The sequence below is a fragment of the Haliotis rubra genome, unplaced genomic scaffold (genome assembly GCF_003918875.1).
Source record: "Haliotis rubra isolate DU_JTF1 unplaced genomic scaffold, ASM391887v1 Scf567, whole genome shotgun sequence".
NCBI classification, from domain to species: domain Eukaryota; kingdom Metazoa; phylum Mollusca; class Gastropoda; order Lepetellida; family Haliotidae; genus Haliotis; species Haliotis rubra.
In genome coordinates, this window is record NW_025767265.1 from 451240 (window position 1) to 476330 (window position 25091).

The 25091-nt window shown below is 41.1% G+C and overlaps 2 protein-coding genes across 2 annotated transcripts in view; one reads left to right on the top strand and one right to left on the bottom strand.

Annotated features, from left to right (window-relative positions):
- The window catches only part of LOC124254186 (lissencephaly-1 homolog), a 49968-nt gene extending 48896 nt beyond the window's left edge, over positions 1-1072 (bottom strand). Inside the window, 1 exon segment of the mRNA XM_046688072.1 lies at positions 945-1072. The gene's annotated coding sequence lies outside the window, so the exon portion shown is untranslated.
- A 46-nt stretch (positions 1073-1118) lies between these two features.
- Positions 1119-11063, top strand: LOC124254187 (RNA N6-adenosine-methyltransferase mettl16-like). The gene is given in 9 exon segments (XM_046688073.1): positions 1119-1290; positions 2402-2717; positions 3343-3483; positions 3963-4227; positions 4741-4810; positions 6958-7047; positions 8201-8332; positions 8970-9483; positions 9485-11063. Coding segments are annotated over 8 exon segments (1761 nt in total). The 5' UTR covers positions 1119-1290; the 3' UTR covers positions 9718-11063.
- Positions 11064-25091: the final 14028 nt, after the last annotated feature.

Below are 25091 nucleotides of genomic sequence, written 5' to 3' on the forward strand. Positions count from 1 at the left end.
CAACAGTTTTTCAAGTTTAAATGACTGATACAGCAAACCAATTGGACAGAAGGAATTATCAGTAATATCACACAATGCAACTATCCAAGCAAACTAAAAACCCAAAAAGATTTCTTTGAGGGTAGGCGTTTCTTTAACATCGTCAACACCCATTATCACGTAGCTGGCAATATAGAAGAATCAATATCTTCTCTTTTCATGGACATATACACTCAGGTTGTACTGTTGCATAGATCATCTGAACGCCTACTTCAGAGGTCATGTCTGTGTTTAGTTCTTGTATGGCATAATATATTGGCATATGTAATAAGCCTGTTGGCGACAGATATTTCCCTAAACATATATTTTCAAATGAAAACAAAATTGGCTGAACGCCATTCCACTATTGGACATGGTGCAGTCACAGAACTCGTCTAGAATGATCAGCACAGCTGATGTCATTGAAAACTGCCATGTATTATAATTTTCTCCTCAGTGACCTATTTGCTTTTGTTTTGTCATTTGCTCAGAAGTGATCTGTTAATTTCACTAACTACATCTATTTCGTTTGTCATTTGCGACAAATATCCGCCTGCATCAGTATTGTGTGTTGACGTAATGGTGAATCGATGCTGGAATAGATATGCGTGTGACTTGTCTGGAATTAAAATGAGGAAGCAGATCGATCGTTTTATGTCGATGACATCATTGCGTGCGCATATTTTATGAACATGAAAGGAGCCTCACAACATATGTTTCCAACTGAAAGACAAAACAACAGGTTACCATTATCAAACACATCGAAATTGTTAAATAATTATGAATGATAATTTTTGCATGCTCTCTCTCATCTGACCGCCATGTTATCAGCCAAGTGACAGCAACTGTCAATGAAAAGTCTTTCTAACACGCGTGATACTCATATGATTTCAAAAATGGGGTAAAAATGTGAATAGGGCTTTTACCTGAGATGTGTCAGAGAAAGTAATTTCCTCCAACCAACACAGATAATCGAAATTTTACGAACTTGAAGAGCAAGAACACGTATTATCCCCTTCCAATTTGAAGTTTATATTGCGCATGTCCACACGCTGCCGGAAGTGATGCGATTCACATGTAGGAAGTGATGTCACGTGGATCCAATGGCGGCTCACACAAGTTTCTTTGAATGAGTTAAAACGTTCAGTAAACGTTTTATCGAGAACAAAGTTATTATTAGTGGTTGCAACATAATTTCTATATTGTTTTTCACTTGGTTTAAATTTTCCTATGTTCTGCAGCGGTTGACAAATCGCCTGTGAATGACTGAAGGTAAGGTTGTGTGTCCTACTTCTTCAGTTTTGTTTTCGTTTTTCAAGCATGGGTATAAATATAGACCACAATTGTCTAAATTCTTCCACTGATGCCATTGTATATCTGTATTCCCAAATAGACAAAAATAACCGGATGCAAATTTCTGCTTTTTAGTTCTTATGCTCAAAAAGAGCATGACCCTAAAGTGATTAAGGTGGGCAACGAGTTGAAGTCCAGTCCACAGTAGAAAAAAAGGTACAGTGGTTAGCTTCGAAGACTATAGCTACACACTGCTTATTGGACAAACGTCTCCCAGCTTGCCACGCTTAGTGAACGTCACTCAGCTGGATAAAATCATGTGAGACAACTAAAAAGAACTTGTACACATGCTTCACATATTCATCTGTCGGTTTGTGGTGCACTAATATTTCTGAAAGTGGGATATACTAATCTTAACAGAACATTCTCAGTAATTTTCAGATTTTGTTTTATGACAGCCACGTCCCACAGGAACCTACCTCACTAATCCAACTGAGAAATCTTCCCCTTCATTGTTATGAAGAAATCAGGAGTGTGCTGAATCAGTTATATATACAGGAGCATATGTTTCCTTACAAAGATTATCCACAAGTCTACTCAATCAGTCCAGCTTATGTATTAAAAATCGGTATTTCACAATGTTTGATTTTTCGAAATGTCTCTCTCTATATGTGTGTTCACCCTCATCGTGTCAGTAAGCTCCCTTTGAACATTTCGGGTGCTCTTTTTCCAGAAATGTGAAGTATGTTGGTCTGCATTTTTATATGTGTATCTACTTACATTGTGAAGATAAACAATACAATGAAATACTGATAGATAGTTGAAAGGAACCTGGTTATCTTGGTGGATACCAAATTCAAAGGACTTAGCGATCTGTATTTGAAATTATTAATGCACAGAGCTAAAATCCATATTTAATTGCAAACCTTGCATTATTATAATGTAAAATATATAATTGGACATTTTGATATATGCTTGCTATTCAGGGAACTTCTTGTTGAAGTGGCGTGTGTTCTAATATTTGAAACAAGTCATTGTAAGAGATGAACCAGAAAGGTTTGCCACAGGTATTTCTCGTTGTGTTTCCCAGATGTCTCTCAACAAATACATGCACCCACGGAACCCCTACAGGCGCCAGAAACCAGACTTCCAACTTCTGGCCAGCAAGTACCCTGAGTTTTGTAGCCACGTTATTCAGGACACAGCAGGCAAGGTGTTCCTGGACTTCAAGAACCCTGAAGATTTGCGAATTCTCACCAAAACTTTGCTGAAGGAAGACTTTGACCTTGATGTTGAGTTGCCTCAGGATCGGTTGGTTCCAACGATCCCGCTGAGACTCAATTACCTGCTGTGGGTTGAAGATATCATCGGAAGGAAGAAATCTGGTGTACGAGGAATCGATATTGGTAAGTAAGTGTGTTTGAAATCTGTCTGCTCCATACTTTGTTGAAATGAGCAATTTACATTTTGAGTGATAAATCAGATTGATTTAGAAACTCCTTTTATTGATTTTGTAGGTATATTCCTTGCTGCAGTATGGGCTTCAGTCTCTGATCCAGATGTTTTTTCATGAGCATGAATGGGGTGGTGGGGTAGCCTAGTGGTTAAAGCGTCCACCCGTCACGCTGCAGACCCGGTTTCAATTCCCCACATGGGTACATTGTGTGAAGCCCATTTCTGGTCTCCCCCGCCGTGATATTGCTGGAATATTGCTAAAAGCAGCATAAAACCATACTCACTTACTCACGAGCTTGAATTCAGTTTGCTGTATACTGTTATAGTTGACAGCACCATAAGTATTCTCGCTTGTTTCGCCTAAGCAGAAAACATTTTGACACCTTGGAAACAGGTTGTTTTGGATTTTTGAAACAAGCTCCCCGGAATTCTCAATTATGATAATTCATTCATTTGCTTGCATGAAGTGTTCTGTCCATTCAAGTGACAATGTTTTCAAGTGATGATGTATTCAAGTGACTATTAAAATGATGCGGTACTCAGGGATTCTTAATGTCATAATGTCGTCCTTTTCAGGTACTGGTTCATCTTGCGTTTATCCGTTACTAGGCAACAAGATGAACAAATGGTCCTTCCTGGCAACAGATATCGATGCTCAAAATGTCTTCTATGCTAAGAAGAATGTTGAGAAAAATAGTTTGACTTCAGCAATAACAGGTTTGTTTTCAGTTTCTTTCTCTTGTCTTAACATGAGGGGTAGCCTAATGGTTATAGCGTTCGTTCATCACGTCGAAGGCCTGGGTTCGATTCCCCACCTGGGTACAATGTGTGGAGCCCATTTCTGGTGTCCCCAGCCGTGATATAGCTGGAATATTGCTAAAAGTGGCGTAAAACTATATTCACTCACTCGCTCACTCACAAAACAGTTGCTGGTTTATGTGAAGAATGAATTAGTCTGTTTCAGTGAATTTTCAATGACAATATTTTGTTATGTTAAAACTAAACGTCAGTTCCGTTCTTGATGGACTGGGATGGTCACACATTGTTGATGCATTTCGTTGTATTTTAGTGCATGTTTTGATGCTCATGATGTCAGTCACATGAATTGCCACTAAAGGGTATCTGCAGTTAAAGTGTCTGACATTTATGTGCTAGTTTACACCCAAGATGTTTACCCCTGGTTACCATGGTTACAGTGAAGAAAGTGACAGAGGATGCTCTGATGACCGGGGCTCTCCTAGATGAGGATTCGGACGTGACATACGACTTCTGCATGTGTAATCCTCCTTTCTTTGCGGACCACAATGAGGCACAGGCAGTGTCGACATCCCGCAGCGTGGACCGCAGCGAGCCCTGCTCCGTCAGTACTGCCAGCCCCAAGGAGAGCATCGCCCCTGGAGGGGAGGTGATGTTCGTCAAACAGCTGATTGCTGACTCAGCATCTCTGAGGACCAGAGTAAGGTAGGCCGTCATTGTCCCACAGGTGTGAGGCTGTTGATCACTGGATTGTCTGGTCAAGGCTCGATCATTTACAGACCACTGCCATATTGCTGGAATATTGCTTAGTGCGATGTTTGATAACAAAACAAAGAAAGACACAGGTGTTATTGTCTGTAACAATCTTTGTCAGTATTAACCATATTTACTTCAGAGATTTATCTATTTATCTTGGATGTTAAGCAAAAGGGATTATGGTTTACAAATTTTGTGAAAAAAACTTTATCAATACATAGATTAGTGTCCGTAACATGGGCGGATTCAGGAATTTTGAAAAGGGTTGTGTGTGTGTGTGTGTTTTCAGGGGGTTCGAACCCCTTGAACCCCCCTCTGGATCCGCCAATGCTTAAGTTATTAAACAGAAGGTATTTGTGTTTTGTGTTTAGTGTTTGTGGACATGATGGAAGAAGAGTTGTGGAAATGTAATTTCTTCTGTGTCCTAAACTGGTACACTAAGTTCATGATGACTTGTTACAGGGTGTACACCACCATGCTTGGCAAGAAGACCAGCATATCTCCCTTGAAGGAGGAGCTACGCAAACTGAAGGTGGGTGTTGATTGGTGGGAGGGGTACAGGTGGATGTTGATTGGTGGGAGGGGGTACAGTTGGATGTTGATTGGTGGGAGGGGCTACAGGTTGATGTTGATTGGTGGTAGGGGATACAGGTGGATGTTGATTGGTGGGAGGGGTACAGGTGATGATGTTGATTGGTGGGAGGGGGAACGGGTGGATGTTGATTGGTGGGAGGGGGTACAGGTGGATGTTGATTGGTGGGAGGGGTACAGGTGGATGTTGATTGGTGGGAGGGGGGTACAGGTGGGTGTTGATTGGTGGGAGGGGGTACAGGTGGGTGTTGATTGGTGGGAGAGGGTACAGGTGGATGTTGATTGGTGGGAGGGGTTACAGGTGGATGTCGATTGGTGGGAGGGGTACGGGTGGATGTCGATTGGTGGGAGGGGGTACAGGTGGGTGTTGATTGGTGGGAGGGGGTACAGGTGGATGTTGATTAGTGGGAGGGGGTACAGGTGGATGTTGATTGGTGGGAGGGGCTACAGGTGGATGTTGATTGGTGGAATGGTGCTACGGGTGGGTGTTGATTAGAGTGAGGGGCTACAGGTGGATGTTGATTGGTGGGAAGGGGTACAGGTTGATGTTGATTGGTGGGAGGGGCTACAAGTGGATGTTGATTGGTGGGAGAGGCTACAAGTGGATGTTGATTGGTGGGAGAGGCTACAGGTTGATGTTGATTGGTGGGTGAGGCTACAGGTGGATGTTGATTGGTGGTAAAGGCTACAGGTGGATGTTGTTTGGTGGGAGGGGGTACAGGTGGATGTTGATTGGTGGTAAAGGCTACAGGTGGATGTTGATTGGTGGGAGGGGTTACAGGTGGATGTTGATTGGTGGTAGAGGGTACAGGTTGATGTTGATTGGTGGTAGAGGGTACAGGTGGATGTTGATTGGTGGGAGTGGGTACAGGTTGATGTTGATTGGTGGTAGGTGGATGTTGATTGGTGGTAAAGGCTACAGGCGGATGTTGTTTGGTGGTAAAGGCTACAGGTGGATGTTGATTGGTGGTAAAGGCTACAGGTGGATGTTGATTGGTGGGAGGGGTTACAGGTGGATGTTGATTGGTGGTAGAGGGTACAGGTGGGTGTTGATTGGTGGGAGGGGTACAGGTGGATGTTGATTGGTGGAGGGGGTACAGGTGGATGTTGATTGGTGGGAGGGGCTACAGGTGGATGTTGATTGGTGGGAGGGGTACAGGTGGGTGTTGATTGGTGGGAGGGGTACAGGTGGATGTTGATTGGTGGGAGGGGTACAGGTGGATGTTTGGTGGCAGGGGGGTACAGGTGGATGTTGATTGGTGGGAGGGGGGTACAGGTGGATGTTGATTGGTGGGAGGGGGTACAGGTGGATGTTGATTGGTGGGAGGGGCTACAGTTGGATGTTGATTGGTGGGAGGGGGTACAGGTGGATGTTGATTGGTGGGAGGGGTACAGGTGGATGTTGATTGGTGGGAGGGGGTACAGTTGGATGTTGATTGGTGGGAGCGGGTACAGGTTGATGTTGATTGGTGGCAGGGACTACAGGTGGATGTTGATTGGTGGGAGGGGGTACAGGTGGATGTTGATTGGTGGGAGCGGGTACAGGTTGATGTTGATTGGTGGGAGGGGCTACAGGTGGATGTTGGTTGGGCTACAGGTGGATGTTGATTGGTGGGAGGGGCTACAGGTGGATGTTGATTGGTGGAATGGTGCTACAGGTGGATGTTGATTGTTGGTTGGAGAAGGTCGTAGAGGGCATGATTTGAAGTACTGCTTGATAGGCGGCTTGGAGGAAATAGCCTTTGTGTGCGTTTATCAAAGGTAGAAATGGCCTCCTGTGGTTATTATAGTTGTCAGCATACTCATGTTAATCCTGCTCATAGGTGGACTTGCTTGTTAATGGTAAAGATAAATTCGAAATGTTTTTGGTATTTTTGGTACGATAACAAATTTGTTATCCATTACTATTTTGTCCACTTTGAGTGTTAATTGGAAAAAAATTGCATCCCATGTACATTTTTGTATTCATTTTCTCCTTTTTATTCACAAAAGTAACAGTTTGCAGTGTTTGGTGGGGAAAGAAAATGAGATCTATTTTTTAAAAAAGACAGAATGCACATTAATGACATTTAATATTGTTCTCTCCAGGTTCCCAAATACGCCACGACAGAGTTTTGTCAGGGCAAGACAATGCGGTGGGGGATAGCCTGGTCCTTTGATGAAAGTGTCGTGTTCCCTGTAAGTGTAACTCTCAGGACAGTCAACACAGAACCAGTCTCAGGCTTCTTTCCCTGTGGAGATTCTCAAGTTTGAAGTTTGATCTTTGATTTCTTAGAAGTTTGATTCTCATGTTGTAGGCATGGATAGATGCTGTTGATATTACACCTGCAACACTTGTGAAGGTGTAGACAAAGAAACTAATTGAATGGTTCAATAATGGCTGAACTTCACCACCTTTTTTAGTAAATGGTCACAATTTTAGAAAATATATACTTTTTGCGAATCTGCCGTTAGTTTCAAACATGTAATCCAGGTCATCCAAACCACTACTGCTTACCCGAGTTTTGGTTGTCTGCTGACACAATTAGTGTGTCATAGGAAACCACAAATATTCTTCTAAATCATTTTTACTCCCTTACAACAATAGTATTTATCTAGATGTAAATGTACTTGAACCTTTAACACTTGTTAAACATGGTAAGTACAGAGCTACAGATAACTTTTTGGGTCATTGAGTTATGTACCCGCTTGTCTTCATCTCAATTGGGTATCCTAATTTTCCTTTGAGTAACCAAACAAATTGTACTCACCTCACTCAAAATCAATTGGGTATTTTGCCATTTTCCATTAATTGTAAAAATATAATAAAGTTTAAATGTTAGTGTTTGTTATTTATATTTGATCTGTAATATGAGAAACGATATGAAAGACTGCTAGTTGAGTGTTCATGTGCCGAAACAGAACATCTAAATATACCTCAGTTGCTTTATCTATCCACTGGTACGCAAGCTAAGATTTGACAGTTTTCTGTGTACGCATGTACGATCAAATTTATTGAGCATTTACAAAAATACAAGCGTACTTGTACGCAACAGACGTAATAGGAATTGAGTTTTCACATAAATATTTGCGTAATTTACGCAGATACGCAGCTTATCTGTACCTCTGTAAGTAGTACTTTTACAATTGAAAAATACATTTTCAGTGAAGAGCAATCATTCAAAGACAGTGGGACTACCCTGTCTTTTGATTAACACCATCTTCCATTCTGTTCTTCTTTATCCTCTCCACACCTATATCGCCTACATGTAATTGCCTCCCCTACCTAGCCTAGTATGTAGTGAACTGGATCAGAGTAACGACCTGGTCAGCTGTCGTATTATCGTTGCAGAAGTCTCCCTTCCAGTCCTCCAAGAATGAGAAGCCACCTCTGTCCTACGTTGTGCCGTTTGCAGCTGGTGGCGCTATCTATGATGTGCCACATCTGACGCAACATGTAAAGACTATACTTAATGGACTTCAGGTGAATGCATGGAATAAACATAGATATGTTGATCTAGAATGTGGAAATTATGGATCTGAAAATATCGAAGTTTTCTGTAAAGGATTTGTTTTGTAAGATTAGAATATTTAAGTATGGGATCTGTCAATGTTGCATCTAAGTGAAGGATCTCTACATCCAGGGTCTATCAGTCAAGCATCTGTAGTTATATTTTATGTTAATCAAATCTGTATAAGTTGACTTCTCTGTTTCAATCCAGGATCTCTGATCTTTGATTCACTGTAAATCAAGCTTCTGTCATAGTATCTGTAAATAATGTCTTCCAGTCTTGCTGGAATAAAGGTCAAGGTTTTACACGTTAGTGTGTTGTGCCAGAGTTGCCTCCCTTGGGCATGCCAGCAACCTGTGATGGTGGGTTCACACTCCAGTTCCCCTGATTATGTTGTAGGTCTGTCTGCCCTACGCCATGTGTTTGTGGGTTTCACCAACCTGGTTGACCATCTTAGGCCTATATCACATGGTGCTCCTCTCATGTTAAACTGACGTATCGGAATGTCATTCAAAGTGGCATTGAAGCCAGCTTGTTTACTCTGGTACTCTGATATTAATATTCAGAATGATAGCCAATGCTGATTTGAACATTTCCTTTTTTAAACAGATTCAGCACAGAGAGAAGAAATGTCACAAGGGTTTTGCCAGCCTTGCGGTCGTAGCGCATGAAAACACCTGGTCCAACCAGAGACGTAAACGTCGACAGAAGCTGCGAGAAGGGGCAGACAACTCTACCCGCCCCACAAGTGATATGTCTGTCATACAGGACAAGCTTGGTGAACACGTGAAAGATGAAAAGGGAGATAACTCCGCACTGGAAGTGAAGGGAGACGACTCTGGGTTGGAAATGAAGGGAGATGACTCTGGGTTGGAAATGAAGGGAGCTGATGACAGTGGTTGTCTCAACGTCAGTGGCGACAACAACATGGGTGTGGATGGTGGTGTGGAAGATTCTGAACACAGGAAGAGGAAGGCGCCAGAAACTCTGTCAGAAGAATCAGGTGAAAGCAAAAGGATCAAAGTTGTCGAGGAAACGGAAATTGTGAAAAACACAGATGTTGAATCAGTTCAAGCTGATAACAGCAAATCAAACAATTGTGATACAAGCAAACACGGGAAATGATGGCTTGACTAAATCTGGATCTGAAGCAACAAGTATCAAGGCAGATGGGAAGAAACCAGATGTGGCGACTTCTGGCAAGAAGCGGTACATCCTGAAGTGTGACGTGAACCTGAAGAAGCGGGCAGGGCAGCCGGAGGTGGTCCTGGAGATGGTGTGGCGGGACGGAGACAGTCGCGAGCTGATGCATCAGGTCATGCAGTACTTGAAGAACAAGCTGAAGCCGCCATGTTGATGGGCTTACATCAACTCATAATGGTCACAGTTGGTTCAACTTCTCTAAAACACTGATCCTCCATTGTGTGTCTGGGTGGACCTACATCAACTCAAAATGGTCACAGTTGGTCAGACTTCTCTAAAACACTGATCCGCCGTTGTGACTCTATCCAGTCGTCTGTCCTCGTTCGGCCATGGAGACTTGCGTGAGCCCACGTAGCCACCCACGCAGCCACCCTTGAAACCGCCCACGTAGCTGTTTCCACCCAGCTCTTGGCGTCGCATCAAGATTGATGTGCAATACTGTATGAAGAGCTATAACACTCCCTGGACCCCTCAGGGCCTCACTCTGTAGAGTTGTGTAGCGTCCTTGTTCGTGGCATACGACCAGCACACATTTATTTTCTGGTTACCTTGCCTTCATACAACCTGACCTTGATGATATAATGTTGTACATAGTGAATAAATCTGAACAGAAGTGACCCATGAAGATCTGGGTTAGAATTGGCCTTCAGTAACTGACTTGGTTGACACATGTCATTGTATCCCAATTGCGTAGAACGATGCTCATGCTGTTGATCACTAGATTGTCTGGTCTGGTATGACCGCCGCCATATAGCTGGAATATTGCTGAGTGCGGTGTATAACTGAACTCACACCCTGTCTCACTAAACAGAAGGGGTATAGCTACTTTGGTGAAGAGTGAAATATGGATAATGGTGGACATTACAAACACTTCAGGTTGATTGTTCAGTGCCTCATATTCAGTGTACTTCTTGGCAAGACTTTCGGTTCACATGACTGAAAGACAAGTTAGCTTGTATCATGACATGATTCTCCGTCATCGTTGTTTATCGTCCATTGTAACCATTCCCTCTGAGACCTAAAACTTCACACTCAACTCCCACTATAATGACACCTTAGTTTGTTTAAGAGGTTCGCATGTCATGTTCGGTATGGCCACCATGTTAATATTAAATTTATGAAAGTGTACTTTATTCATTTTTGTATACAACTGTTGTCTGCAAGTTCAGCAATTGTCAGGGTACCTGCCACAAGTCTTGAAGCTGTGTTGACAAGACTCTAGGGCTGTAACGATGCATCAAACTATCGATGGATTGCAATTGTTGAGTTTTCGATAGCAATTAGTCGATGGTGGAAACGAAAAACTATTGATGCATCGATAGTATGTGGGACTATCGATAGTTTAGTAATTGACTTCTGTTGATAATTGCGCAGTGCAAAATACAGGAAGTACCTGAGTCGTTCGCTTTGATTTAGAGTTATCCGCCCGTGTTACCTCTTTAACACACATGATCTGGGTTTCAATTTGTTTGTCAGTTATTAAAAGAGACTGAAACTACATCAGCTTGTTTTTATTTCATATAAACTATATATTCATTTGGAAAATGACCTCAAAGGAGACAATTCAAGGAGAGAAAAAGTTCGCGTTTCCCCCTACAAAACTCCTTCAGTTAGTTGCGGGGTGGTGGGGTAGCCTAATGGTTAAAGCGTTGGCTCGTCACGCCGAAGACCCGGGTTCAAATCCCCACAATGTGTGAAGCCCATTTCTGGTGTCCCCTGCCGTGATGTTGCTGGAATATTGCTAAAAGTGGCGTAAAACCAAACTCAGTCAGTTAGTTGCAGCGTCTCGTCTTTTGTCTGATTTGTCTTCAACGTTTCTGCCTCGGACACACTGTGGTCCATGTTGAGTGCAGTTCCCTTTCTCAGTTGTTTGCTGTAACCAGCAGCCGACAAGTCCCAATGAAGGCGAAGTTTTGGTCACTAAGCCGTTCCACAAAGCTTTTGTCTGAAAGTTGGATAGAAATTATAACACGCTAAGTGATGTTTCTAGATTGATGATGTGTGTTTTATTCCAATAGGACACCAAAGACATTGTAAATCGGTAGTGTTAGAAGATTCTCTCGTTTCCTCTGCTTCTATTTCATCTTCATCATTTCTCATGATTCTTGTCAAGAAGCATTGCCAGTATGTCAGACCCAAGACTTTGAAGTCTTGTCGATCAGCTCTATGATCTGCCAGATTGTTTGACCATATACTACTCAAAAGAACTAGTAGTATTCCATCTTGGTAACTTGGCAGACAACACAGCATTGTCGTGGGTGGAGAGCACATGGCTGACCCTGGCTGCATGCCGAAAGTACAAGAAGCTAAGGGACGTAACTCGTGGCTGGCCAGGCCCATGCGAAGTGCCATAAAGTATAGCACAATTAGGGGAATGGCTTGTGAATAAGTGCACACAATACTGAGTACCATATTTAGATTCATATACAAAAATTATGACTAAAATTCTTCAGCACGTTTCATTATGCTCCCCTCCTGATTTCTGTGATAGAAATCTCCAAAATAAAACAAACGTTACATTACATGGGACTGTTTACCTGACCTACACAAGTAACATATCAAACATTGCTCTGAGAGAAGAAATTACTCCAATATTTTCTTAATAGGAAAACAATGTTCAAGATGTTAATCAGATGATATGGCACACACATGTAACTCGAGAAAAATGTCTGATGAAATAGAAATGAATTATAACTTCCCTATCCTTGAATTAGGTTAACTTCCCTATCCTTGAATTAGTATAACTTACCTATCCTTGAATTAGTATAACTTCCCTATCCTTGAATTAGGTTAACTTGCCTTTCCTTGAATTAGTATAACTTCCCTATCCTTGAATTAGTATATCTGGCCTATCCTTGAATTAGTATAACTTGCCTATCCTTGAATTATGATAACTTCCCTATCCTTGAATTAGGTTATCTGGCCTATCCTTGAATTAGTATAACTTGCCTATCCTTGAATTATGATAACTTCCCTATCCTTGAATTAGTATAACTTCCCTATCCTTGAATTAGGTTAACTTGCCTATCCTTGAATTAGTATAACTTCCCTATCCTTGAATTAGTATATCTGGCCTATCCTTGAATTAGTATAACTTCCCTATCCTTGAATTAGGTTAACTTGCCTATCCTTGAATTAGTATAACTTCCCTATCCTTGAATTAGTATATCTGGCCTATCCTTGAATTAGTATAACTTACCTATCCTTGAATTATGATAACTTCCCTATCCTTGAATAAGGTTATCTGGCCTATCCTTGAATTAGTATAACTTGCCTATCCTTGAATTATGATAACTTCCCTATCCTTGAATTAGGTTACCTGGCCTATCCTTGAATTAGTATAACTTGCCTATCCTTGAATTATGATAACTTGCCTATCCTTGAATTAGTATAAGTTACCTATCCTTGAATTAGTATAACTTCCCTATCCTTGAATTAGGTTATCTGGCCTATCCTTGAATTAGTATAACTTGCCTATCCTTGAATTATGATAACTTGCCTATCCTTGAATTAGTATAAGTTACCTATCCTTGAATTAGTATAACTTCCCTATCCTTGAATTAGGTTATCTGGCCTATCCTTGAATTAGTATAACTTGCCTATCCTTGAATTATGATAACTTCCATATCCTTGAATTAGTATAACTTCCCTATCCTTGAATTAGGTTAACTTGCCTATCCTTGAATTAGTATAACTTCCCTATCCTTGAATTAGTATATCTGGCCTATCCTTGAATTAGTATAACTTCCCTATCCTTGAATTATGATAACTTCCCTATCCTTGAATTAGGTTATCTGGCCTATCCTTGAATTAGTATAACTTGCCTATCCTTGAATTATGATAACTTCCCTATCCTTGAATTAGGTTATCTGGCCTATCCTTGAATTAGTATAACTTGCCTATCCTTGAATTATGATAACTTGCCTATCCTTGAATTAGTATAAGCTACCTATCCTTGAATTAGTATTACTTCCCTTCCCTTGAAGTAGTATAACTTCCCTATCCTTGAATTAGGTTATCTGGCCTATCCTTGAATTAGTATAACTTACCTATCCTTGAATTAGTATAACTTCCCTATCTTTGAGTTAGTAAAACTTGCCTATCCTTGAATTAGTATAACTTTCGTATCCTTGAATTAGGTTAACTTGCCTATCCTTGAATTAGTATAACTTACCTATCCTTGAATTAGTATAACTTACATATCCTTGAATTAGTGTAGCAGGTGTATATATTTGTATTTTAGTCTTATTTTTGTAAATAAATATATTTCAAGTTTTGTTTCTGTTGAACTTTATTCAACAGAGGTGTGTGTTTGTCATTCTAAGCCCAGGCCTCAGTGATCAATCACAACCCAAGCTCCACTACATTCTTTGTCCAGCCCTCTGCTGATCAATCACACCCCAAGCGATCCTGTGATTGGCCAAATTTAAACTTTACCTTCTTGCTCTGACTAACTCCATATTGCCATTTCACTATGCACTGCACTGGGAGTATTCACAGATCACCACAAAAGGTTAGTTTATAATTCATCTTTATTTCTAAATAGGATTAAATAGTAATCAAAGATTATGCATTATAAATAAGCATCTAAGAAGTAATTATATTTACATTGAATTATATATTTCTATTAATGTTTTGAATGAATGTGGTTTAGAGGCTGAACTTTAAACCTAAGCAATACTGTATTTTAATATTATCTTGTATACATGCTAAGTTACTAGTATATCTACATTAATGGAATTGCATAAGCTGTGCATTTTGTTATTCAGTGTATTTAGTCACTCTAAGTATTTATTCCTGCTCTTTCTTCTGCAGGACATATCATGAATGGTGACATTTCAAGGGTATCACGTTTTTTCACCCTTGTGCCACACATGGGGTATGTGTAACCATTTTACTTAATATGTACTGTAAGCATTTTCTATCGTATCATCTAATAATACATAGTTGTAAGTAATGTAACAGAAATGATTGTATTGCTTTGATGATGATATGATATATAATATTATATTATGTTTAATATGCATATACTATATTATCTGTTGTTTCTTATTACAGGGTGACTATCGTATATAATAAACGTAAGCCTCACACCCCGTAGCTGTCTTGGTGTCATCTGTATAAAATAATAGATAAAGCCAAGAAAACCCGGTTACATGTTTGGAGCCCCCAGTGAGGAACTTATGTGATGCCTGGATACCCGCATGGAATGCAAGTTTGTGAAAGAACTGTAATTATGGTCGATTTGGCCATCACACGAGTGACTGTCAGGTCCATGTTGTTGGGTCTTGTGACCCTAGGACTTACTGAACTTTGACAGCGACCTTGACCCAGAGACTCCAAGGCAGGTCAAGTTGACAATTTGCTGTACTTGGTTTGGTGATTGTGAATTGTGACTCATTTTCCGGACTATTTTGTTTCTCGCCTTTAATTGGATATATTTATATTGTTCATCTTGAACTGTAAGTACTGTTTCTACATTTTTTTGCAATATTGCTTTGACTTTGTTTACATTTGACATGTCTGTAAACATTCATCTTTAATTTTCTGTCCATTATGAACTTGTAAATATTTGCCTGGCATAACTCCTTGTTGTTTCTTTAAATACCTTTACGGTTTGTAGCATTGCTTTTGTTTACATATTACCTGCAGGTTATTTACCCTCAATAAGATGTAGTGTCAACTGCATTTATTTTCATTTGGTGTACACATATCCATATCAATTTGCGTTTCTTTATACTTAGCTGCAGCTTAGTTAGTTAGCATTTTGTTGTGCTTGTACAAGCTTCACTTGTGTTCTCGCTTATTTCCATATTGTAGTCTCTTTAATCATTTACATTGTTTTAGGTGTGACGTGTGAGTATGATTGTGTGAATATACTTAAGTGAATATACTTAAATCAATAAACTTAGCCAAATAAACTTTAGTTTTAAATAAACTTAGCATTAAACTTCAGTTTTATCTTAGAATATAAATGTCATAGTTAACTGCACTGCACTACACTTAGTTCAAATATCTAACCAGCTCATTCGCTTTCTTTGTCTCCCTCTTTGCCTGTGGTCTATATTCATTCATTATGTAGGGTCCATTTGTAATTATCATCCTTTGCTTTAGTATCCGTTTGCCGTTCGTGATTATTTTGCGTTTATGATGATTTTGCTCCGCTTATGCGTTTGTCGTGAAATGTCTACATCATGATGGCGTTGCCTTGAGTCGACACCGCTTTTGTACATATTGTCACGCTGTTCCGACACACTGTGGTCTTCATAGTTATTGTAGTCCACATATTTCATTATTCTGCATCTGCCAACCATGGCATAATCTAATCTTAGGGTCAAATCTTGTTAATTACCCATGTGGGTAATACTTGCATTTGCCACATAAACCCAACTGATGTCCTTTAATTTGTTTGTTTGCCGCTGAAAATACAATTATTGTACCCTCACTGTATGTGCTACTTTTGTATGGGATTAACACATCGCCTTTGTAGCTATTGACACATTCACAAACCACCATCTACTGCATCAAGTCATTGTATCCATGCCTTGGATCCATGTCTGATTTTGTTTATTCTTTACTTGGAGTCTTGTGCCTTTGAAGATGAATTTCTCTGAAGAAGAATATGCTAGTCTTGTTGATAGTTTTGCTAAGATGGGGTTGCATCCTAAGGCCGATAAACCCGATGACTTTAAGTCTTGGTTGAAGCAGTATGCCACGAGGGTGGTCCAGTTGTGAAGAAGGAAGAAGCCTCCACTTTAGATGGTTCTCAGCCAGAACAGGTGCCACTTAGTTCTAAGGTTGCTTATCGTCACTTCCCTAAACTTCCTTTGTTTAGTGGAACGCCGGCAAGGATGCTGACTATGATGTTTGGCGGTATGAGGTGAATTGTCTGATGGAGTCCAAGGCCCATGACAACTCTGTTATCCTTCAGGCTATTCGTCAGTCACTGAAGGGTGAGGCTGCTCTTATTGTGATGAAACTTGGTCATCATGCTTCCATTGTGGATGTTCTGTTGAAGTTGAAGAGTGCTTTTGGTACTCGCCGAAGTTCTTCCTTATTTTCGAGTTCTACAGCTCCTACCAGCAAAATGACGAAGACGTAACTGCCTGGAGCTGTCGACTTGAGAGACTGTTATACCAGTTAGCGGAACAGAAGCAGATTTCTTTAGCAGAGCAGGATGAGATGTTGAGGTCCAGACTTTGGGATGGATTGAAGACTTCACTGAAGAGTCTTGCTGCTCATAAATATGAGAGTATCTCCAACTTTGATGAGCTTAGACTGTGCCTCCGTGAGGTAGAATTTGAACAGAACCGAGCCAGATCAGATATCCAGAAGTCTAAGTCGAAGCCCGCATCCGTCAACATGGCCAGTAACCAGCCCGTCTCTAAGCCTGATGACATCGCTGAGCTGAAGGGGATGATCAAGGATCTGACCACGAGTGTATGCGACTCCACGTGACCAACATCAGCAGCTGTCAGCCCAAGTGTACCAGCAACAATCTCCCTTTGGTTCTACCACCCACGGACAGCAGTATGGGAGAGAGCCATCGAGAACAAGAGGTCGCGGACGGGGAGGACGAGGATATCAGCCAGCTATGTATGATCCTCGATCCAGCAAGTATCCTGCTCCATCTCCCGAGGGAAGGAATGCCGCTGCCCCTTCCTATTTCTATCAACCTGGGGCTGGAGCTAACGACAACAGATCTCTCACACCAGGACAAGCATCGGATCATGAGCCTGTGTGTTTCAGGTGTGGCTATCCCGACATTTGTATTATGGTTGTCGTGGTAACGCCTTGACCATCTTAAGAGGCCTTTAAACTCGGCCACGCCTATGGCCGGGGCCCGAGGGTGCTACATCTAGCCCTCGTATTCAAGCACACACTGACTTAGTTGGGAATTCAAATGAGGTAGATATACTTATTGAGAATATTCGGTTAGGGCGTTAGTGGACACAGGTGCCACAGTGTCTATTGTGTCTAGCTCTTTTATGATAGGTATCTCACTCATATTCCCATACATTCAGTAGATAGCCTTCTTAATATTGAATGTGCAGGCGGAAACTCATTACCTTACTCTGGTTACATTGAGGTTAAGGTCAAGGGTATTGGTGATGGTTGTGATGACCAAGATGACATCACTTGTTTGTTACTTGTTGTGCCTGACACCAGCTATAATGCCAAAGTTCCTGCTCTTCTTGGGACTAATGTTCTTGGAGTGCTTTTGGATGCCTGCAGAAAGGTTAATGGAATCCGATTCCTTCAGACGGCCAACCTCTACACACCTTGGTACCTGGCCTTTAGATGTATGATGCTTCGAGAGAAGGAGTTAGAGAAGAATGGTGGGAAGTTGGGCTTTGTTAGATCCATTGAATATAAGCCTGTAATCATACCTGCTAATGGTTCTGCCATCATCCGTGGACAACTGTGCAAAGGGATTCCATATCCACAAGTGTGTGCCCTTATACAGCCAACTGTAGACTCTACTATTTCTAAGGACTTAGACATCATACCAGTCGTTGTGAGATACTGCCATGACAGATCAGATGAGATACAAGTTCATGTGTCTAATGTTACTACCCAGACCATGATTGTTCCAACTAAGGCTCTGCTGTGTGAACTTCAACCTGTGACAATAGAAGACCTACCAGACATGAGATGTTCAGACTCTGAGAAGTGGATTGACGACATTGAGTTGGAGGAAGATGGACTTACACATGATGAAGCTGCACAGGGACTGGAGGTTATTAGGAGATATGGTGACATCTTCTCTAAACATGATAAAGATCTTGGACATTCCAACATGGTCAAGCATCGGATAGAACTCTATGATGACGTGCCCTTCAAGCAGAGACATCGGCGATACCACCAGCAATGTATGATCAGGTTCGAGTCATCTTCAAGAACTGTTGTCCTCTGGTGTGATTAGACACTCTCATAGTCCATGGGCTTCCAACGTTGTGTTAGCCAAGCGCAAAGATGGCCGTTTACGTCTATGTATAGATTTTCGCCAGCTGAACAACCGGACAATTAAGGACAGTTATGCTCTCCCGAGAATTGAAGAACTTTTAGATTGTCTCGAGGGAACAAGTTCTACTCAGTGCTGGATATGAAGAGCGGCTATTACCAAGTTGAGATAGATGATGACCACAAGGAGAGAACGGCTTTTACTGTAGGTCCACTCGGATTTTTCGAGTACAACAGGATGCCGCTCGCTTGTCAAACGCTTCCAGCGACCTATCAGCCTTTATGGAGAAGTGCCTAGAGGGACTCAACTTGAAGATCTGCCTTATATACATAGATGACCTCATCATATTTTCCCGGACATACGAGGAGCATGTGGAGAGGCTGGAGCTCGCGTCTTTAGAAGATTACAAGAATGTGGATTGAAGCTCGCCCCACAGAAATGCAAGTTCTTTAAGAGAAAGGTGAGGTACGTTGGATATATTGTGTCTGCTGAGGGGATTGAAGCTGATCCAGAGAAGATAGACAAGATTCAGCACTGGCCAACACCATCTACTCCAGAAGACATCCGGAAATTCTTGGGATTTGCTGGATACTATCGGAAATTCGTCCAGGACTTCTCTAAGATCGCCAGACCCCTTTCAGAACTTATGCCGAAGTGTGCCACCAAGAAGTCGAGGTCTAAGACATCCCAAACTGCTTGGAACTGGGGTCCTGCTCAAGAAGAAGCTTTCCAGGAGTTGAAGAACAGACTTTCATCACCTCCAGTCCTTGGGTTTGCTGACTTTTCAAGACCTTTCGAGCTGCACACTGATGCTAGTACCCATGGCCTAGGAGCAGTCTTATACCAGGAGTATGATGGTCACCTACGAAGTTATTGCCTATGCAAGTAGGGGTTTGAATCGATCTGAACGGAACTATTCAGCGATAAACCTCGAAGTTTTGTGTGTCTGAAATGGGCCGCTTCAGAGAAATTTCACGACTATTTGTATGGCAATGATTTCAGAGTAATGACCGACAATAATCCCCTGACGATGTACTTACTACAGCACGCCTGGACGCCACAGGACATCGGTGGTTAGCTGCTCTAGCAAGTTACAACTTTACCATCAAGTACCGACCAGGGGAAAACAACGTTGATGCTGATGTGTTGTCTCGTTTGCCCAGCAAAGACCCAGTCCAGATGGAAGACCTGTCTCTGCGGATGATGTGGTGAGTGCTATTTGTAACAAGATTTGTGCACCTAATCTTGTTGAGAGTTTGTGCTTGTCTACAGAAGTGGTTCCAGGAATTGAAGCAGATGTAAGTGACCATTTTTGTGTGCTGCCAATGCAAAGGATTGGCGCCGTGCTCAGCTGAAGGACACATCCCTTGCTGTTATCATGGAGCATCTGGAGAATGCCACAAGACCTGACAGAACTCAGTTCCAAGGAGACCCAGAGATGACTACTTTATTGAAGACATTTGCACATTTGACTTTGAGGGAAGGTGTGTTATATAGAGTCACCAGCATGGATGGATGTGATCAAGAACAGCTAGTGCTACCTTCCAGATGTAGGATTTCAGCACTCAGAAGCTTGCATGATCGCGGTAGGACATCCAGGCAGAGATCGGACCTTATCCCTACTCAAGGAACGTTTCTACTGGCCTGGTATGACCAAGGATGTAGATGACTACCTGAAGATATGTGAGAGGTGTCTGAAAAGGAAGGGAAACACATCCATCAGAGCCCCTTTGGTGAGCATCCAGACGTTGCAGCCTATGGAACTGGTCTGCATGGACTTCTTGACTCTGGAGCCGCCCAAGGGTGGTCAACAGTATGTGTTGGTCATTACTGACCATTTCACCCGCACGCCAAGCCTATCCTTGTCGGAATACATCAGCCAAGACGACAGCAGACTTGTTTTTCAACAACTTTATCATCCATTACGGTCTGCCCAAGAGGATTCATTCGACAAAGGAGCCAATTTTGTTGGTAAGCTGATGTCAGAGCTGTGCCTGCTTCTTGGGATCAATAGGTCGCCCATTAACACCCTACCATCCCATGGGTAATGGGATGTGTGAACGCTTCAACCGGACCCTATGTGATATGTTGGGGACTCTGGAACCAGACGCCAAGAGGGACTGGAAGGCTCATGTTGGACCCTTAGTCCATGCATACAATTGCATTCGGCATGAGTCTACCGGACATTCCCCCTTCTTCCTTATGTTTGGGCGTCACCCAAGACTTCCAGTGGATCTAGCATTTGGACTTGACATCCAGCCAAGCAAGCCCAAGTCACTGCAGCAGTACACAAAGTCATTAAGAGATCGACTCCAAGAGGCATATCATCTAGCTTCACAGAACAGCAAGGAGGCACAGCAGGATCAGAAGACCTACTTTGATAAGAAGGCAAGAGCAGCAATTATAGAGACTGGTGACCGAGTTCTGGTTAAAACCGTCGCCTTTGAGGGAAGACACAAACTAGCAGACAGATGGGAAGGTGACATTTATACAGTTCTTCGTCAACCGAACCCCTCCATCCCTGTCTATGTGGTCGGAAAGGAGAATGGTGAAGGTAGGAAGAGAGTTTTACACCGAATCTTCTACTTCCCATTGGTGCACTCCTGTACCGATTCACTAGCACCAGAGCCACCGAGACCTATCCGAAACCAAGAAGATCAAAGAGACTTGCTGTTCCAGTCGAGGAACCAGAGGATGACGAGTCAGACATATATTTCCCATCGCCTGAGCCGCCAGTGTCAGCTGCGGATATAGCTGATAGGCCAACTGAGGCTAGAGCAGAAGTTGAAGACTTTGCATTGGACGAAGACGATTTAGTTGGAGACGAAGTTGGGAGCCAGCCAGATCAGCCTGAAGATATTTCAGCTGAGGCTGATCCTGCTGCAGAGAGGACATCAGATGTGGAGACCACTGGACGAGATCCTGGTGCAGCCCCAGAAGAACCTGCCAATGTGGAAGATGATCCTGAGTCAGTTGAAGATGTGCCGCACAGCAACCCAGAAGATCAGGGAGGACTTCGGACACAGCCACGGTGGATGTCTAGCGGTGAGTATGTAATGTCTGCAGTTCCACATCCCGACTGGAAGATCAGAGCTGAGTATCTCAGTTCTCTTATCAACGCTGGAATGCTCGGGCCAACCACAGTACTGATGTACAGAATGCATTTCTCTCCTTGTTTTAGGCAAATGATGAGGACATCATTTTCATCCCGGGGAAGTGTGTAGCAGGTGTATATATTTGTATTTTAGTCTTATTTTTGTAAATAAATATATTTCAAGTTTTGTTTCTGTTGAACTTTATTCAACAGAGGTGTGTGTTTGTCATTCTAAGCCCAGGCCTCAGTGATCAATCACAACCCAAGCTCCACTACATTCTTTGTCCAGCCCTCTGCTGATCAATCACACCCAAGCGATCCTGTGATTGGCCAAATTTAAACTTTACCTTCTTGCTCTGACTAACTCCATATTGCCATTTCACTATGCACTGCACTGGGAGTATTCACAGATCACCACAAAAGGTTAGTTTATAATTCATCTTTATTTCTAAATAGGATTAAATAGTAATCAAAGATTATGCATTATAAATAAGCATCTAAGAAGTAATTATATTTACATTGAATTATATATTTCTATTAATGTTTTGAATGAATGTGGTTTAGAGGCTGAACTTTAAACCTAAGCAATACTGTATTTTAATATTATCTTGTATACATGCTAAGTTACTAGTATATCTACATTAATGGAATTGCATAAGCTGTGCATTTTTTGTTATTCAGTGTATTTAGTCACTCTAAGTATTTATTCCTGCTCTTTCTTCTGCAGGACATATCATGAATGGTGACATTTCAAGGGTATCACGTTTTTCACCCTTGTGCCACACATGGGGTATGTGTAACCATTTTACTTAATATGTACTGTAAGCATTTTCTATCGTATCATCTAATAATACATAGTTGTAAGTAATGTAACAGAAATGATTGTATTGCTTTGATGATGATATGATATATAATATTATATTATGTTTAATATGCATATACTATATTATCTGTTGTTTCTTATTACAGGGTGACTATCGTATATAATAAACGTAAGCCTCACACCCCGTAGCTGTCTTGGTGTCATCTGTATAAAATAATAGATAAAGCCAAGAAAACCCGGTTACATTAGGTTAACTTGCCTATCCTTGAATTAGTATAACTTGCCTATCCTTGAATTAGGTTAACTTGCCTATCCTTGAATTAGGTTAACTTGCCTATCCTTGAATTAGTATAACTTGCCTATCCTTGAATTAGGTTAACTTACCTATCCTTGAATTAGTATAACTTTCGTATCCTTGAATTAGGTTAACTTGCCTATCCTTGAATTATGATAACTTGCCTATCCTTGAATTAGTATAAGCTACCTATCCTTGAATTAGTATAACTTCCCTATCCTTGAATTAGTATAACTTCCCTATCCTTGAATTAGGTTATCTGGCCTATCCTTGAATTAGTATAACTTACCTATCCTTGAATTAGTATAACTTCCCTATCCTTGAGTTAGTAAAACTTGCCTATCCTTGAATTAGTATAACTTTCGTATCCTTGAATTAGGTTAACTTGCCTATCCTTGAATTAGTATAACTTACCTATCCTTGAATTAGTATAACTTACATATCCTTGAATTAGTATAACTTGCCTATCCTTGAATTAGTATAACTTGCCTATCCTTGAATTAGGTTAACTTACCTATCCTTGAATTAGGTTAACTTACCTATCCTTGAATTAGGTTAACTTAACTATCCTTGAATTAGGTTAACTTGCCTATCCTTGAATTAGGTTAACTTGCCTATCCTTGAATTAGTATAACTTACCTATCCTTGAATTAGGTTAACTTACCTATCCTTGAATTAGTATAACTTTCGTATCCTTGAATTAGGTTAACTTGCCTATCCTTGAATTAGTATAACTTACCTATCCTTGAATTAGTATAACTTCCCTATCCTTGAGTTAGTAAAACTTGCCTATCCTTGAATTAGTATAACTTTCGTATCCTTGAATTAGGTTAACTTGCCTATCCTTGAATTAGGTTAACTTACATATCCTTGAATTAGTATAACTTGCCTATCCTTGAATTAGGTTAACTTGCCTATCCTTGAATTAGGTTAACTTGCCTATCCTTGAATTAGTATAACTTGCCTATCCTTGAATTAGGTTAACTTACATATCCTTGAATTAGGTTACTAGTAACTTACCTATCCTTGAATTAGGTTAACTTGCCTATCCTTGAATTAGTATAACTTACCTATCCTTGAATTAGTATAACTTAACTATCCTTGAATTAGTATAACTTGCCTATCCTTGAATTAGTATAACTTGCCTATCCTTGAATTAGGTTAACTTACCTATCCTTGAATTAGGTTAACTTGCCTATCCTTGAATTAGGTTAACTTAACTATCCTTGAATTAGGTTAACTTGCCTATCCTTGAATTAGGTTAACTTGCCTATCCTTGAATTAGTATAACTTGCCTATCCTTGAATTAGGTTAACTTACCTATCCTTGAATTAGGTTAACTTGCCTATCCTTGAATTAGTATAACTTAACTATCCTTGAATTAGTATAACTTACCTATCCTTGAATTAGGTTAACTTCCCTATTATTGAATTAGTTAACTTCCCTATTATTGAATTAGGTTAACTTCCCTATCATTGAATTAGGTTAATTTTTAAACTTATCCTATCTCACGATTTGCACTTCTCTCTCTTGGTTCCACGCTGAGTAGAACGAATGAGAACTTTTCCTGTAGGCCTCTCTTGTCCATACGCCCGTGTTCCCCAGGCTGCTCTCTTTATAGGACAGGTCCCTAGTCCCTGGTTAAGCGTGCAGCACGTTACCCTAACTACTCACTATGCAGCTGTGTATATATTCTCCATGTTACAACTCTTTGTATCACTTGCTTGATAACGGTGTTGGTACCTACACCGAAACGTCGCACTCATTGCCATAAAGAAGTTGACTATCCATAAAACTTTGGATTTCCTTCATCTATACAGCTTCTAAAATGCCTCTCAAAGAAGCCTTAGTCAGTGGTTTTGGATCCCTATAGAGACGAATCTTTCCATTAGGTTTTGCAGCAACAACCATGGCAAACATCCAGTCTGTTGGCTCTGTTACAGGTGTAATGCAATCTTCACAAGCCTTTCAAGTTTATGTTTTAGTTTGGGTTCCATGGCTACAGGAACTTTTCTGCAACATAGTTGAACTGGGGTTACTGATTGATCCAGTTCCAAATGAAGTTCCCCATCCAATTTCCCTTCGCCCTCGAACAAATCTTTGTATTGTGGAGTTATGTCTGTCATGTCAATTCTGGACGATTGTGGACCACTGGTGTTTGATGATAGTCTTTTAAGTAACGTTTGTATTTTGGTCACAAATGTTATGGAACTTGTTTCCAGAGTTGGTCTCATGTTTTCATTACATTCTGCTTTGAAATGAATGTTTGATCATGAACTGATTTGGAGTTAGATTGTGATTCATCGGTATTATTTTAACCCAAACAGACTATAGTTTTCCTTCGACCAAAC